The following is a 16,362-nucleotide window of genomic DNA, read 5'->3' on the forward strand; positions in this document are numbered from 1 at the left end:
TATTGAGGGTTGTTGGAGAGCCACGCTGGATCAACTGTAACACAAAAACTATTTCAATTTAATTGACTGAGTAGGTATGCATTGAGAGAACTGTGTATGGTGAAACCCAAAAGAAAACAAGTACTTTATTTAATATTAAATTCTGAATTACTCCACGTAGACATGCACCATAGTTTTCCTAGCATCTATAAGGAACTTCCAAAGCTTACCTTTCGATATCTGAATCTGCTCAAATGCTTACGAACATAATTATTCTGGCACTCTTTTATTCATGAATGTAGGGAAATAAAAACCCTAGATGTTTCAATATTTAAAATGATGTCCAGAATCTAAAAAAAAATCTATTAATGAAAAAAGAAAAATAAGAGCAAATACCAGAAAAAGGAGCAGATTGGCCCTTCAAAGCTGAAAATCAGAATGCAATTTTAATGTCTTTTTGCAAACCATGAATTAAAAAAAAGAGTAGTACTGTGTTTCAATTTTCATTGTTTTGAATAGCAAATTGTAATATCCAGATAAAAATTGAGGCTCATACTTCAAGCGGATTTAGGCAGCTGTGCAGTGTGTAAAGATGATATATTTACATACATTTCCATGAGAATACATCAGTCAATGGTCTAACAAACAATATTCCACTATATATTGCTCTCCCCTTGCTATTTCACACATCACAGTAAAAAAGATGCACCCTGAGAAAACAGATAAAAAAGCAGAAAAACTACGCCTCTCAGGAATAATTCTGTCATGTAAGACATCCGCTTTCTGAAGAGATCTGTTGAGCATAGAGCACAAGTAGAAGGGACATGATTTCTGCAGATATGATTTTGCAGTATCCGCTTTCAGTGGACCAGATCTTGAGGAAAGAATAGCCTTTTAATAGAAATGCAGTTGTGTAAGAGATCTGCTTTCAGCAGGGTTGTCTTGTGGAACAGATCTACTTTCAAAAGATCTTGTGGAACTAATCGCCTTTCAGTAGAAATGGGCTTGTGGCAGTAAACTGCTTTCAGCATAAAACAGCTTCTGGAGGGGATGTGCTTCAATAGAGATGGTTTTATAGAAGCACTCAGCAGACACTGTCTTGTGGAAACGATCTACTTTCCGGTGAGGAGGATGTAATCTTGTGTTTGTCTAAGAAAACAAACGAAAACACAGAAAGGCAACAGGTTCAAATCATTCATCTGCATGTGCTTTCACACTTGTTTGTCATTGTTTTTTTGCCATTGTCTAGATTTGTGTGATGTATGGCCTAAGACTCCAGAATAAGACTTTAAAATATGTCTGTGTAGTGTCATTTCCTCAGGATTTATCATTGCAGACTGTGTACGTATGGGGGTGCGGGGGGGTTCTCTTCAGATTGGAGATGTGTTAAACTTTATATATTCTGCCCTACATTATTTTACCCTTCAACACTTTATATAGTACTATACTTAGTAGTACAGCTTCTTTAAGAGGTGGTTAAAAGGACCGCTGAAGTGAAATGATAAACTGATTTTACCAATAGAATCCAATAACAAGTCCATGTTCAGAACCAGATTTTGGACATCAAACACTGTCCTATTTGACAGTGTTCTGCATGAATACCTGAGTTACTGATGAAGAGAATAGCACCTCATGCTACGCTACAAAATACTTTTCATCTTCCATTTAGAAAAATATGTCTCACCCATTACTGGTGGATTAAATTCAGGGGATTCTCTTAAAAACACGTTATCAAAGTAACAATGTTTTTAGACCCTTTAAAAACTATATTAAAAAAATACATCAGGGATCTGAAATTCCTACCATGATGAGAGATGGGATGAAGTCAGTTGTCACTTGACATTCTAGCAAAGCTGCAAAGACAATGTGTGCCCATTTGAGTAGACTCTGGAGTCATGGCGTACTTTGTGCTGTTAGATTTTTCCAGTAAATTTTAAATACACATACTATTAGGAATAAAGCACAGTTTAGTGTCCTTCTTGATATCCTTCTCTAGCTTTCGGAGTTGTCCAAGTTTTATATATCCTTTCAATCCAGTTACCAAACCCACAAGTTCTGCTTATCAGGTGGTAGGAGGGTGCTCCTCTTCGGTGGACTCAGCCGGGTTTGAGACTCACATGATCAAAGGAGGCTATGACCTCCTGATGCACACTGGGGTTGAGGCACTGTAATGCCCTCATTTACTTTTCACCATTGCCTTGTAAAGTGTAAATCCCAGGACAGCAGCAACAGCAGCACCAAGAGCCACACGCAGCCAAAAGGAAGCAGCACAAAGTTCAGTGTCATTCAAGTGGCTGCAAAAAAACACATAAATAACATCACTTACACATCAAACAATCAAAACATCTCAATATGTGTAAATATTGTCACAAAAATATAAAGTAATTAAGTTAAACGTTTCTGCCAGCCATCTTACTGAGACAAGCGTTAAGATCCTGTGGTATTTTGAGACACACAGACTGGAATTTACCAATGTCTACAAAAAAGTATTTCATATGTTAATCTGCAGTTCAATATTAGACGTCAGTGACCCAGCTCATTTCATATTAAAATGACTCTCTAAAATCCTCCAAAAGGCCCATAAATTGTCACTATAGGAGAAAAGATAGGTTACTGTTGCTCTGTAGGTCAAAAGAATAATAAGGGGGGCCTGACCTGGAATGGCGTAGGATGCAGATCGTCCGAGCTCCTGCCTCACTTGAGCCCCAGAAACCGGTCCCAGGATGCTTGTTTTCGGTCCAGGGGGGACCTGGCTTGGCAGTTCGGGCTGGACTGTTCCCATGAGGCACAGGGTCAAGACTGATATGCATATGACTAAGTCTAAAATAAGGTGGCATTGTGAGCAAAAGAAACATGGATTTAACCCAGATCTCTTGACTGGGGGTGAATGTTTTGATTTGTTCTGTATTCTGTCCATCAGTTGTGTGTCTTTTGCTCCCTTGAGCTACTTTAATCACCTGAAACTGTGCCTGGTGATGTCAGAGCAGCTCTAACTGTGGACGGCCAAAACTCGAGTGCTACAAACTGTTTACTGCTCCTGTACAGAAGCCGCACAGAGGTTTCCTCTCGCCCTGCATCGAAGCACGGAGCCAAATTGCCCCAACCCCTCCGTACACAGTGTGCCTAATTGGGGAGGCCGCAGGTCGATTGGAAGTGGCTGGGCCTCTCCTTCCGTGCACCCGGGCCGAGGTTCCCTGAGCGGAGCCGATCTAGCTCCTTGGAATGAAGAGGGGTCGATCCCACCCGGAATCCTCTCGAGTCTCGAGACTCTGTGTGGGTGACTACTTGAAGGCCTCCGCTGGAACTGCGGCTATCTGGGCCCTGTGCTGACCTGCTGGACATTGTTGTGGCCCCAATCGCTTCTTCACAACACCCACTGGCCCTTGGGAGGCCTGATTACCCGTGAGCCGGGGCTTGAGGTGGCCCTGGCTGCTGCAGGCTTTTGGCTTGGCGCCCCATTGAGAGCATCAACTGCAGCAAAACGCAGAGCTCCTGTGGGCCTACAGGACCCAACGCCTAGTGTGACACCTGAGGGACCTTTGTCGCTCCTCCTCAGTGCACCTTGGTGAGTGTATTGACTTTGCTGCTGGCTTCCTCCGCGGGACCCTATCTACTGCTCTCTTGGTTGCCAGGTGGCTTAACGTCGCTACCTCATGACCTCAACGGCACTGATCCAGCTACACCTGGCCCTGTGGGGGCCCTAGACCTACATGGCCCTAGAGGCAGTTGCTGCTACAGATCTCATCACTGCGGAGCTAGGGATTGGCGTCATGTTTCAAGTGGCCTGATGGCTGCACTGAGTGGGGCCCTGGCACGCTGTTGACAGCTTTTGCTCCTTCCTTTCCTCATAGAGCACAGCACTCTTTGGGGCTGCAGCCTCCTCTGGGAGGGCCCCTGAGGGGAACCTCCATCGACCTCCCCCCTCTTTGCCATTAGGGGGATCAACCCTCTGACTTGGTGATGGTGGGGGCTGTCTGGGGAGAAATCTCGGCCTCCGTGTGGACTGGTGGGGCCCCTCGCCCTGGGCTAGTCTTGAGGAATCTACCCTTCACTAGAGGACCTGCCCCCCACACGTTCAAGTTGAACCTCCCTTCCTGGACCCCTGACAAAGGAGTGGGGGCGTGGTATGACAACTGCATGGGTTGAACTTGCTGGAACACAAGTGCCTGGGCTGAGACCACCTTCCTCTAGAACTGTTGGCGCTAGGGGGCATCGCTTGGCTGCATCACCTCTCGCCACCCCCCAGCCAGCACCCTCTCTTGCCTCTTGTATCTACATCATGCGGGTTCCACTCCCCTGCCTCACACATCATATTCCCAAGGACTGGGGTTGTGGCCTGCTGTTGGCTCCCCACTCGGCACTCTCCTAGCATGTATGACAACTGCCCCACCTACTATGCCAAGACCACCTGGGACAGCTCTGTGACCTGGGTTTAGGCTACAACTACCATAGCAGACATAATTGATGGGAAGGATTTCCCAGCACAGGCCCCGCTCCCTCTCCAGCTCACAAGACTATATGGAAAAGTTCCAGTCAAACATCCACCAGGAGATTGGTTCTTTGAAAATGGACATTGAGAGCGGTCTCAACGACCTTCGAAGAGATGTGACAGCGATGGGTGACAGAGTGGATGACCTGGAAGACACTGATGATGTGCAGTGCTCAAGGCTGTGAGGGGGAAGAGTGTTCCGCAGCCACACTGTGCATATTTACCAGGAACTCTACCCCTTGACTCTGAAGTAGAAATGAGATTTTAAGCCTGTCAAAAGGCACTTGCGCACGCAGGGTATTAAATACCAACTGTGCCACCCCTTTGGCCTGGCTTGCTCTTCACCGGGAAGGGTACATCACGCATGGTCTACTCACTCGCTAAAGCCAAGACAGTCCTCCGCCTCCAGCAGGATTTTCCCAGCAGAGACCGCCCGCCTTTTCAGCGTGCCCAGAAGCCTGGCGGCCCAAGTGGCAAACAGTTCAATGATGTGGCCACAACCGCAAAGATGCAGGCCTCTGACACGGCGAAGCAGACATTATCGCATAGCTCTAAAAGAGGAAACAGGTGCCCACAACTTCCTCGGCCAAGGAGACCCTGACTGACACAGAACAAGCTCCTGTCACGCCCCAGTCCTCACCACCCTATCACATTTTTTCACACGTAGCAAGGGTTATGACCCGGCGCTCAGACTTTAAAAGTTTGTTTGTTATTGAGTGTGATTTTTTCTCTCTGCCATTTTAGGGTTTTTCTACCCTATAGACTGCTCCCTCGTAATGTTCGCAACCTCTTGCTTCCCCCCTGGGCTTTCCTCCATTGAGGGCGACACCTCTATAGGGTCAGGAGATTCTCCTGTGATCCTTTATGGAGAGGTTCACTAGTTTGGGCCCTGTTGGCCCTTTCAGGTCTCGCTTGCTTCACCCTACTCACATCCTCCCTGACAGGTCTCCATGCTGTCCCTTTATTTCCCTCTGTGGCCCAGAGAAAAGAGAGGGTGGGCTCTTTTCTCCAGCTGCCTTCCATGGGGTAGTCGGGCGCCTTCTTCCCTTCGCGCTATACTTAGCAATTCTCACATGGGTTCCTCACAAGATCTGAAGTTACTATCTGTTAATGTTTATGAGCTCAAGTACCACAGAAAATGGCGACAGATCTGGTGGTACCTTATCTAACATGATCATAACTAAATCTTCCATCAGGAAATGCACCTGCTTAGAAAGGACTGCAACCGCATGGGGCATCCTAAATACCCTCACCAGCACTGGGCATACAACATGAAGATTCTTGGCAACGACAGCCTTTGCACGAAGGGTTTTTATACAAAAGGCACCAAAGTGATTAGAGCCCCTGGGGGTAGGTTCTCACCTCGAGGGCCGAAAGGGGCAGAGACACATCGACACTCCTCAACCTCAATGCTCCGAACCAAGCGAAAGACTTATTCCTAAGACAGACACTCAGGGAACAACTGAAACCTGTTGGGTGACCTTATTGTGGGAGGGGGGTGATTTAAATCTGGTCTAGGACTCCAATCTGGACTGAAACACAGTACATGTTCAGGGTAGAGAAGCTATGTCTGAGCTACTTAAGAAAGAGTTTTTTCAGACACAGACTTGGTCGATCCCTGGAGATATTTGCACCTGGACTCAAAGGACTACTCATTTTACTCACATGGGCACCTATCTTATTCCCGCATCGACTACCTATTTTTCACTTCCTCCCTGCTGGGAAATCCAACATCAGCACAGATTTCCAACATATCCATATCGGACAAAACCCATGTGGAGCTTATGTGGACACCACTAGCGGTTAAGCCTTGTGCCTCCCGCACTGGTGGCTCTCTCACCAAGTCCAGCAGGACCCTGTAGATAAGGCAGTTGTTAAAGACGCCATCATCAAACACTCCCCCCCCCCCCCCCGACCCTCCCCCCTTCTATAGCCAGGGCTTATCAGGCACACCTATTTTAAAAGAAACTCACAGAAATCATTCTCTCACTAGAACAATCTGACAAGCAACATCGTACACTGAGGGCCAAATGGAACCTGCCCTTAATAGGTGGTCAGATAAGTGCACATGTGAGTTAAAGGAGTGAGATGTAAAATTTCTCAGCAGGGAGGAAGTGATAAACAAGTAGTCGATGCGGGAATAAGATAGGTGTATCTTGGATCCTTGTTTGAACAGAACCTCATATTATTCAAGGAGAATGGATTTGTCGCTGGAGTTGGTTGGAAGTATCGTCGTACAAAATTTCTGGTATGCCTAATCCAAGTAAGGCCCTGAGCTGGTTGGTAGTAAACTCTGGCAACAAATGTCATCTCGTTTGTGACGTGGCTTGTTATTTAAGGTCTGACTGAATGATCTGGGAGCATAAAACAATGCTTTTCAAAGAGGGTGTGACCATTAATCTTCATATCTAAGAACTTAGGGCCTGATTTAGATCTTGGTGGAGGGGAATAGTTGATCACAAACGTGACAGATATCCCGTCCGCCTTATTACGGCCTCATTATATCCAATGGCAATCATAATATGGTGGGAAATCGGTCACGTTTGTGACAGAGTATTCTATCCACCGAGATCTAAATAAGTCCCTTAATTTGCAGCCCCAGACTTCAAGACTGTTCCTTATTGGTGAGACCCAAAAACGTTTTGCTAATGAGAGCAGATGTTAGCTTGACCTAATAAAGAATACACTAGGTTTCAGCCATCCAGTCCAAAGACATGAAACCAGGAAATGGATTGTCGTTATTCCGCATTTAGTGATCATATCTACATAGAATATGTCACTTTACTGAGCAAGCGTTTACAACGCGTGCCCTTTGCCCCGCACAATCTTTAACGCAGGGCTTTACAACACATTCTATTATATTCTATTACAATGCATTATCCATTACAACACAAGGAGTAGTTTCTTTTCTGTAACTCCAGTTCTGTAGTAGGGGTATCTCTGTTATAGTCATAATCTAGTGAATAGTCCCGCCCATGTGCGTGGACCCCGGAGCAATCAAAAATAATCTCTAAAGTGTCGAAAAAATGCAGAACTGCACAGACACTTAAGAGAGAATTTAAAGACATATAATGCAGCCTATAAAAGGCTACACTGTCCAGTACTTCAGCTAGAAATTCCACCAAAAACCCACAAAAACAGCAAAGCCTGTCCAGATTTCCTTTGTCTTCAGTACAAACCCCTCTGGAAGATAGAGAGGAAGACATGGACAGACAAGCCCCATAGGCTACTACCAGTGTGCATCACAGGGAGGGGGGACACTCAGTGTTGTGTAAAATACCCCTCACACACTAACAGGCCCCTTGGTGTCATGCTTCATCATCGGGGTCTTCGCATCCCGCTAAGGGGATGCGGCACGCTGCGACCTGCGACTACGCGGGAGCGTTGACAAGTTGGAATATGTGTGGTGTGTGTTGAGTGCAGGTGAAGGGATTTATGTGAGTGAAGGGTGTGGTGAAAAGTTAAAAAGTACCTGGCTAGTGGGTGGTGTGAAAAAAACTTTATTTCGTACCCCTAGCTGGTGCTATTAAAAAGGTGTGCAAAAGAGCGAGGTTTTATTGTCTTAATTAGGGACAGAACCTCTGGTGTGCGTCGACATGTTTCGGTACTGGTGTACCTTCTTCAGGACGGGGCACAACTTCCCAACCCTACTCACGTTTTTCTATAAAAAATGTTATCTTAATTCCCTAAAAAGTGAGAACAATTTAAAGGAGGCTACAGTGTGCCTACAGCGGTTCTCTTGGATCATGCAGTTGCATGCCCTGCAAAAAAAGAAAAAATCCATAAGGTTTGGTTGCCATATAGGATTGGCTCAGACAGGTGCAGTCACCTGGAGCCCCAAACAGTTAAATAAACCTGTAAAAAAAGGGGACACACAAGACACACAACATATAAGACACACTTAAGGTTTTTTGTTTATACTCATTTTCTTAGGACATACTCATGGTCTTTGTGGTATGTTGCCTCATGAGCAAATCCTGGGCATCAAGGTAGGTAGGTGGATCCACAATCTAAGTAGGGAGATAAGTGGATTCAGTGTTGTTCCTTTTACTCACTGTTTAACTCCACGCTACACCTGGACAAACTGGAGTTGCGTTTTCTGTAATATACTCACGAGATCCGCCTAAATTGGCCTCCTTCTACCACCCTGTGCTGCTCCGCTGTGAATACATTGGGAAACAGCTAGGCGGTATATGTAGAGGATGAGGGTGTAAGCTCATTGGTTAATTGGCGGTAATTGAAGGCGACCTTGTGAGGAACATCCGTGTTACCGCCTCTCGGATACATGTATTTTGACCACATGTAACATGTATCCCTCTTTCATTCGTTAATTGCCGGGTTTTTTGTTTGTCCAAATATGGACTATCCGCTTTCCAGCCACTCACGGGCTCGGGCTCCGACTCCCGTTGTCAGAGGAACCTTCTGCGCAGGTTCGGCTCGCGTGTCTCTCTGGCGCGCGTGCGCACAAGTATCTTTACCGCATCTCGTTCAAATGAATCACGGCGCATGCGTGATCATGTCTCTCGGTAGCGCTGGTCACTAGGGCTGTATAGTCCATCGGTTTATCCTAAGAGATCGCTTTGGTATTCCATTATCACTCAGGGTGTGCCTGGTTGTGAATTGTTAATCCGTTTTCTTTTGAACAGAGGCATAGAGACAATTATTAAATACATAATATCCTCATCCTTTACAGTGTTAGTCTTTGACTCCAAGGATTTCATACACTTCATTGTAAACCCTGTTTGGAGAAAAGACCATCCAGATGTATCCAGTGTTTTTTTGCTGTTTTTCACATAGGAAAATCTTTTGTTGTAGACGTACTCGTATCCCAAGTATGGTTTAGGTGATTTGGCTCCATGGGATGTCGTCGTTGAGACCTGTGACATGGGTTCCTAAGCGGAACACCCATCGTTGTTCCTTCTGGAACAAGCCTGTTTCAGACGGTAGACGTTCGATGACCGTCCAGCGTAAATCATTGATGCAATGTTGGTGTGTCAAAAAATGTGATGCCATCTTGGTAGTTGTTTTCTTGCAGCTTATATTGCTTTTATGCTCCCCTATCCTTACTTTCACGGGTCGGGTGGTCATACCTATATATTCCAGTCCACATGGGCATGTTATCATATAGACCACGTTTCTTGTATTACAATTGGAAAATTGGCGTTGTTCCCATGATGTGCCATTCCTAAAGGTTAGGGTTTTACTTTTTTGAGTTTGGTGACAGCAGCTGCAATCCCCACAAGGGAAGTGACCTTGCACACCTGTATTATTTTGTCTTGCAGTGGGGTTTTTACGTGGTCTAGTGTGTACCACAATGTCTTTTATGTTTTTACCCCTCCGATGTGCATGCATTGGTTTCTCAAAATCGAGATCTCCACAGTTCTCCATACCATACTTCTACTGTATCCCGAAGATACATAAGAACATCGAAAATCCACCGGGAAGACCCATTGTTTCAGGGATTGGGTCGATTTTGGAGCCTCTATCGAAGTTCTCTGATGCATTCCTCAGACCGATGGTACAAGCAACAAGCACATACCTGAAGGACACCAAAATGATTGCAGCTGCTGTCACCAAACTCAAAAAAGTAAAACCCTAACCTTTAGGAATGGCACATTATGGGAACAACGCCAATTTTCCAATTGTAATACAAGAAACGTGGTCTATATGATAACATGCCCATGTGGACTGGAATATATAGGTATGACCACCCGACCCGTGAAAGTAAGGATCGGGGAGCATAAAAGCAATATACGCTGCAAGAAAACAACTACCAAGATGGCATCACATTTTTTGACACACCAACATTGCATCAATGATTTACGCTGGACGGTCATCGAACGTCTACCGTCTGAAACAGGCTTGTTCCAGAAGGAACAACGATGGGTGTTCCGCTTAGGAACCCATGTCACAGGTCTCAACGACGACATCCCATGGAGCCAAATCACCTAAACCATACTTGGGATACGAGTATGTCTACAACAAAAGATTTTCCTATGTGAAAAACAGCAAAAAAACACTAGATACATCTGGATGGTCTTTTCTCCAAACAGGGTTTACAATGAAGTGTATGAAATCCTTGGAGTCAAAGACTAACACTGTAAAGGATGAGGATATTATGTATTTAATAATTGTCTCTATGCCTCTGTTCAAAAGAAAACGGATTAACAATTCACAACCAGGCACACCCTGAGCGATAATGGAATACCAAAGCGATCTCTTAGGATAAACCGATGGACTATACAGCCCTAGTGACCAGCGCTACCGAGAGACATGATCACGCATGCGCCGTGATTCATTTGAGCGAGATGCGGTAAAGATACTTGTGCGCACGCGCGCCAGGGAGACACGCGAGCCGAACCTGCGCAGAAGGTTCCTCTGACAACGGGAGTCGGAGCCCGAGCCCGTGAGTGGCTGGAAAGCGGATAGTCCATATTTGGACAAACAAAAAACCCGGCAATTAACGAATGAAAGAGGGATACATGTTACATGTGGTCAAAATACATGTATCCGAGAGGCGGTAACACGGATGTTCCTCACAAGGTCGCCTTCAATTACCGCCAATTAACCAATGAGCTTACACCCTCATCCTCTACATATACCGCCTAGCTGTTTCCCAATGTATTCACAGCGGAGCAGCACAGGGTGGTAGAAGGAGGCCAATTTAGGCGGATCTCGTGAGTATATTACAGAAAACGCAACTCCAGTTTGTCCAGGTGTAGCGTGGAGTTAAACAGTGAGTAAAAGGAACAACACTGAATCCACTTATCTCCCTACTTAGATTGTGGATCCACCTACCTACCTTGATGCCCAGGATTTGCTCATGAGGCAACATACCACAAAGACCATGAGTATGTCCTAAGAAAATGAGTATAAACAAAAAACCTTAAGTGTGTCTTATATGTTGTGTGTCTTGTGTGTCCCCTTTTTTTACAGGTTTATTTAACTGTTTGGGGCTCCAGGTGACTGCACCTGTCTGAGCCAATCCTATATGGCAACCAAACCTTATGGATTTTTTCTTTTTTTGCAGGGCATGCAACTGCATGATCCAAGAGAACCGCTGTAGGCACACTGTAGCCTCCTTTAAATTGTTCTCACTTTTTAGGGAATTAAGATAACATTTTTTATAGAAAAACGTGAGTAGGGTTGGGAAGTTGTGCCCCGTCCTGAAGAAGGTACACCAGTACCGAAACATGTCGACGCACACCAGAGGTTCTGTCCCTAATTAAGACAATAAAACCTCGCTCTTTTGCACACCTTTTTAATAGCACCAGCTAGGGGTACGAAATAAAGTTTTTTTCACACCACCCACTAGCCAGGTACTTTTTAACTTTTCACCACACCCTTCACTCACATAAATCCCTTCACCTGCACTCAACACACACCACACATATTCCAACTTGTCAACGCTCCCGCGTAGTCGCAGGTCGCAGCGTGCCGCATCCCCTTAGCGGGATGCGAAGACCCCGATGATGAAGCATGACACCAAGGGGCCTGTTGGTGTGTGAGGGGTATTTTACACAACACTGAGTGTCCCCCCTCCCTGTGATGCGAACTGGTAGTAGGATTCTTCTTGTTTATTTATCAGTGCCCGTGGAGTAGGAATCCTACTTTTGTACTCTACCTCCCTTCCTTGTTAATTGAAGCCCCATAGGCTGCCATTATGTGGCTCAGAATAGGATACTGTGCCTTTAAGAGAACTTTCCAGAACTTCACAGTATCCCAGAATGCCTTGCAGGTCTCCCTTACTTTCAGTTCTTTTTGAAGGCGTAACACGCCCGACCTGTAGCATTCTTTACATGAACATCTCTCCACCTGGGAGGAGGGCGGGCGCTTATGACTATAACAGAGATACCCCTACTACAGAACTGGAGTTACAGAAAAGAAACTACTCCTTCTGTAGTAGGGGATCTCTGTGTATAGTCATAATCTAGTGAATAGAATGGCAAGCCCATCCCCACACCAAAGCGGCGGTGGAGAAAAGAAACCAACACCACTATTGTGCGAACAAATTCCGCAGCGAAGCCTGTCCAACCTGAGCATCTGCTCTGGCATCAGCGTCCAGACAGTAATGCTTAGCAAAGGTATGAACTGACTTCCAAGTGGCGGCCTTGCAAATTTCTGCAATCGGCACATTACGGAGCAAGGCTGTCGTGGCAGCTTTGCCCCTGGTGGAATGAGCCTTAGGCTTCCCTCCTAAGGTCTTATTAGCTTTCTGGTAACATAGTTGTATGCAGGACACAATCCACCTAGAAATGGACTGCTTAGAGATCGCAAGACCCGTCCTGACTGATCCGTAATTGATAAACAATTGGTCTGACCTACGAACATCTTTAGTCTTATCCAGAGAAAATTTCAACACCCTCCGAACATCCAGGGAATGTAAGGACCTTTCCGCTGGAGACGACGGATTCTGAAAAAACGTAGGCAAAGTTATCGTTTGGTTGACATGAAAGTCAGAAATAACCTTGGGAAGAGATTTAGGGTGAGTACGCATAACAACCTTAGCAGCATGAAATACAGTATAAGGTTCATTACACCACAACGCCTGAATTTCACTCACCCTGCGGGCCGATGTAATGGCCACGAGGAACGCCGCCTTCCAGGACAGGTGCTGCAACGAAGCCTTATGAATGGGTTCAAAAGGCTCCTTCATCAAACTGGACAGCACCACATTCATTTCCCATGAAGGCGAAGGAAGCCTGACAGGAGGGAACACTTTCTTCAAGCCTTCCAAAAAGTCTTTGATCACAGGGATCTGAAAGAAGGAAGTCTGTGAAGGACTTTTCATGTAGGCAGTCAATGCAGCGAGATGAACCCTAATAGAGTGAACATTAAGGCCAGATCGCGCCAAGTGTAGAAGGTAGGGAAGGATGACATCTTCCTTGCACGTCGTAGGATCACAGTTCCTGGACACACACCAGATACAAAACCTCTTCCACTTGTAAGCGTAGGATGTCCGAGTGGAAGGTCTCTTAGACTCCTTCAGTATGTCCATGCAATCATCTGGTAGATTCAAATGGCCATATTGCACTACCTCAGGAGCCATGCCGCCAAACTCAAGGACGAGAGGTTGGGGTGCACCATCTGCCCCCCGAACTTCGTGAGAGGGTCCGGCCTGCACGGCAACCGTATGTGTGAAAGGAGGGACCGGTGTAGGAGATCTGTGAACCACCACTGTCTGGGCCATTCCGGGGCAATCAGGATCATTCGTGCCCTGGACCTGGCCAGCTTGATGAGCACCGCCGGAATCAGAGGGATGGGCGGAAAAGCGTAAACAAAGCTGTTCGACCAGTTGATCCAGAGTGCATTACCCAGCGTCCCTTGCTGGTAGTACCTGGAGGCGAAGTCTCGGCATTTGCTGTTTTCGGCGGTGGCGAACAGATCTACGTCTGGAGTCCCCCACCTTGCGAAGACTTCTCCTAGTACGTCGTCGTTTATGACCCACTCATGATTTTCCTGAATCAGTCTGCTCAGTGCGTCCGCCTGAACATTCTGCACACCTGGCAGGTGGGTAGCCGTTATCGTCAATCCTCTTGCCAGAAGCCAGTGCCAGATCGCCTGCGCCTCCCGAGACAGGATGCGCGATCTCGACCCCCCCTGCTTGTTGAGGTAATACATTGTGGTCGTATTGTCCGTCTGTACAAGCAGAGAGTTGGTCCGGAAGGACGGATGAAAGGCCTTCAGCGCCAAGTGAACAGCTCTGAGTTCCAGGAAATTGATGTGATACGTGGACTCCGTCTGAGACCACGTGCCTTGGATCTGTAAGTCTCCCGAATGCGCTCCCCAGCCCTGGAGAGAAGCATTCGTCACGATCGTCTGAGTAGGAATGTCCTTGTGGAAGGGAACCCCTCTGAGGAGATTTTCCGCTGAACACCACCACTTCAGAGACTGAAGAGCATGCAGAGACAGTCGTATCTTGTCGTCCCAAGATCCTTTCCTCTGGTCCCATTGATCCTCCAGGCACTCCTGCAGAGGTCTCATGTGTAGTCGTGCATGAGGAGTGAGGAAGATACAAGAGGCCATCGACCCCAGTAGAGAAGACACCGTCCTCACTGTTGTAGATGGAGCGGTCATAAGAGCCTGAGCCTTCCGAAGGATCGATCTCCGTCGCTCCTCCGAAGGAGACACGCTTGCTGACAGCGTTTTGATGGTGGCTCCCAAGTATTGAATACATTGGACCGGGATCGGGACAGACTTGGACATGTTGATGTGCAACCCCAGCTTGTTCAAGAGAACGCACGTCTTCCGGAAGTCTGCTTGAGCTTCTGAGAAGGAGGAGGCCTTGATCAACCAATCGTCCAGGTACGGGTAGACAAACACCTTGCCTTTCCTCAGGTGTGCCGCTACCACTGCCATGCACTTCGAGAATGTCCTGGGTGCAGATTTCAGTCCGAAAGGCAGCACCGTGTATTGGTAATGATTGGTGCCGACTTGAAATCGCAGAAACTTCCTGTGCTTGTGCGCTATGGGCACGTGGACGTACGCATCTTGTAGGTCTATGGCACAAAGCCAGTCCCCCTGTTGCAGCTGAGGATAAATCTGATGCAACGACAGCATGCGAAACTTTTCTCTGCGAATCCACTTGTTTGCCTGCCGCAAGTCCAGAATGGGCCTGAACTCGTTCTTGTCCTTCTTGCGAACCAGAAAGAACCGGGAGTACAGACCTCTTCCTCTTTGAGACAGAGGTACGTCTTCTATCGCCCTTTTCCTTAACAGAATATCGGCCTCCGCCTGGAGCTCGCGTAGTTGATACTGCGAGCTGACCGGAGGGATCGCCGGAGGAGGGCTGATGAACCGAAGACTGTATCCATTGCAAACAATATTCAGCACCCACTTGTCCTGAGTAATTTTTCTCCACTCTGCCAGAAAAAATTGAACGCTTCCCCCCACCGGAGTGGGTAACGGATGACGGGGAAGTAACCGCTCAGGGTCGAGACCCGGCCGGGCCCTTGTTCGCGGTAGAGGGCTGCTGCCCACCTCTACCCCTCTGACGTTTTTGGAAAGGTCTTCGGAACCGCTGCTGTTGTTGCTGCTGCTGTTGTCCCGAAGACTGTCCTCTTCCTTTCCCTTGCGAGCCGAACCGCCGTTGGAACTGGCTGTAGGGTTTCTTGTCCTTGGGCTTTTCCAAGCCCACCGCCGTCAGGGTTTCGTCCTCGGCCTTCATCCGGGCCATCTCGTCATCTGCGTGTTTACCGAAGAGCGTGTCCCCGGAAAACGGCAGGTTAGCCACTCGCTGTTGAGCCTCAGGTTTAAGAGACGTAAGCCTGAGCCATGCATGGCGGCGCTGGTTGATACCGTGGCAGTAGCCATGTGCAGCTAGCAAGGAGATATCCACCGTGGCACTGATGGCCTGGTTCGAGACCAGCATCCCCTCCTTGACAATTTCCATGAAGTCCTCCCTCCTGTCACGCGGCACGAGGTCCGCGAACTGCTCCATGGAATCCCAAAGCGCACGGTCATATCGTCCCAGCAATGCCGAGTCGCTGGAGGCCTTCATCGTGGTGGAAGAAGTCCCGCACGCCTTCCTTCCCGCCGAATCAATCCAGCGGCTCTCCTTGTCTGGAGGCACGGTGGAGGACGGGGAGGTAGAATACTGTTTTCTGGCCGCCGTAACTATCACTGAGTCGGGGACTGGGTCCATCCTCAGGAAGGCAGGGTCCTAGTCCGGCGCCCTGTACTTTTTCAAAAGTCTAGACGGGGCGGCCTTCACCACCGAAGGTGTAAGAAAAAGTTCTTGTGCCGGTTCAACCAGTCCTGGAACTAAGGGCAACAGAGGGCGAGACAGGTGCTTCTTGTGCAAAGTCTCGAATATCACAGACGTCGTAGGTGTAGGAGCCGTCACCGTGATAGCCAACTTTGCGGCCCCCCTCAGGAGAACCTCCTGGAATGTA

The 16,362-nt window shown here is 47.3% G+C and overlaps 1 protein-coding gene across 1 annotated transcript in view; it reads right to left on the reverse strand.

The window, feature by feature from the left end:
* Positions 1-406: 406 nt before the first annotated feature.
* RHOT2 (ras homolog family member T2) overlaps positions 407-16,362 on the reverse strand; it is a 410,048-nt gene continuing 394,092 nt past the window's right edge. Inside the window, exon 19 of the mRNA XM_086941319.1 lies at positions 407-2,273. Coding sequence (XP_086797445.1) covers positions 2,156-2,273 — 118 coding nt within the window. The 3' untranslated portion in view covers positions 407-2,155. The remainder of the gene's footprint in view (positions 2,274-16,362) is intronic.

The sequence above is a fragment of the Lissotriton vulgaris genome, chromosome 10 (assembly GCF_964263255.1).
Source record: "Lissotriton vulgaris chromosome 10, aLisVul1.2, whole genome shotgun sequence".
NCBI classification, from domain to species: Eukaryota; Metazoa; Chordata; class Amphibia; order Caudata; family Salamandridae; genus Lissotriton; species Lissotriton vulgaris.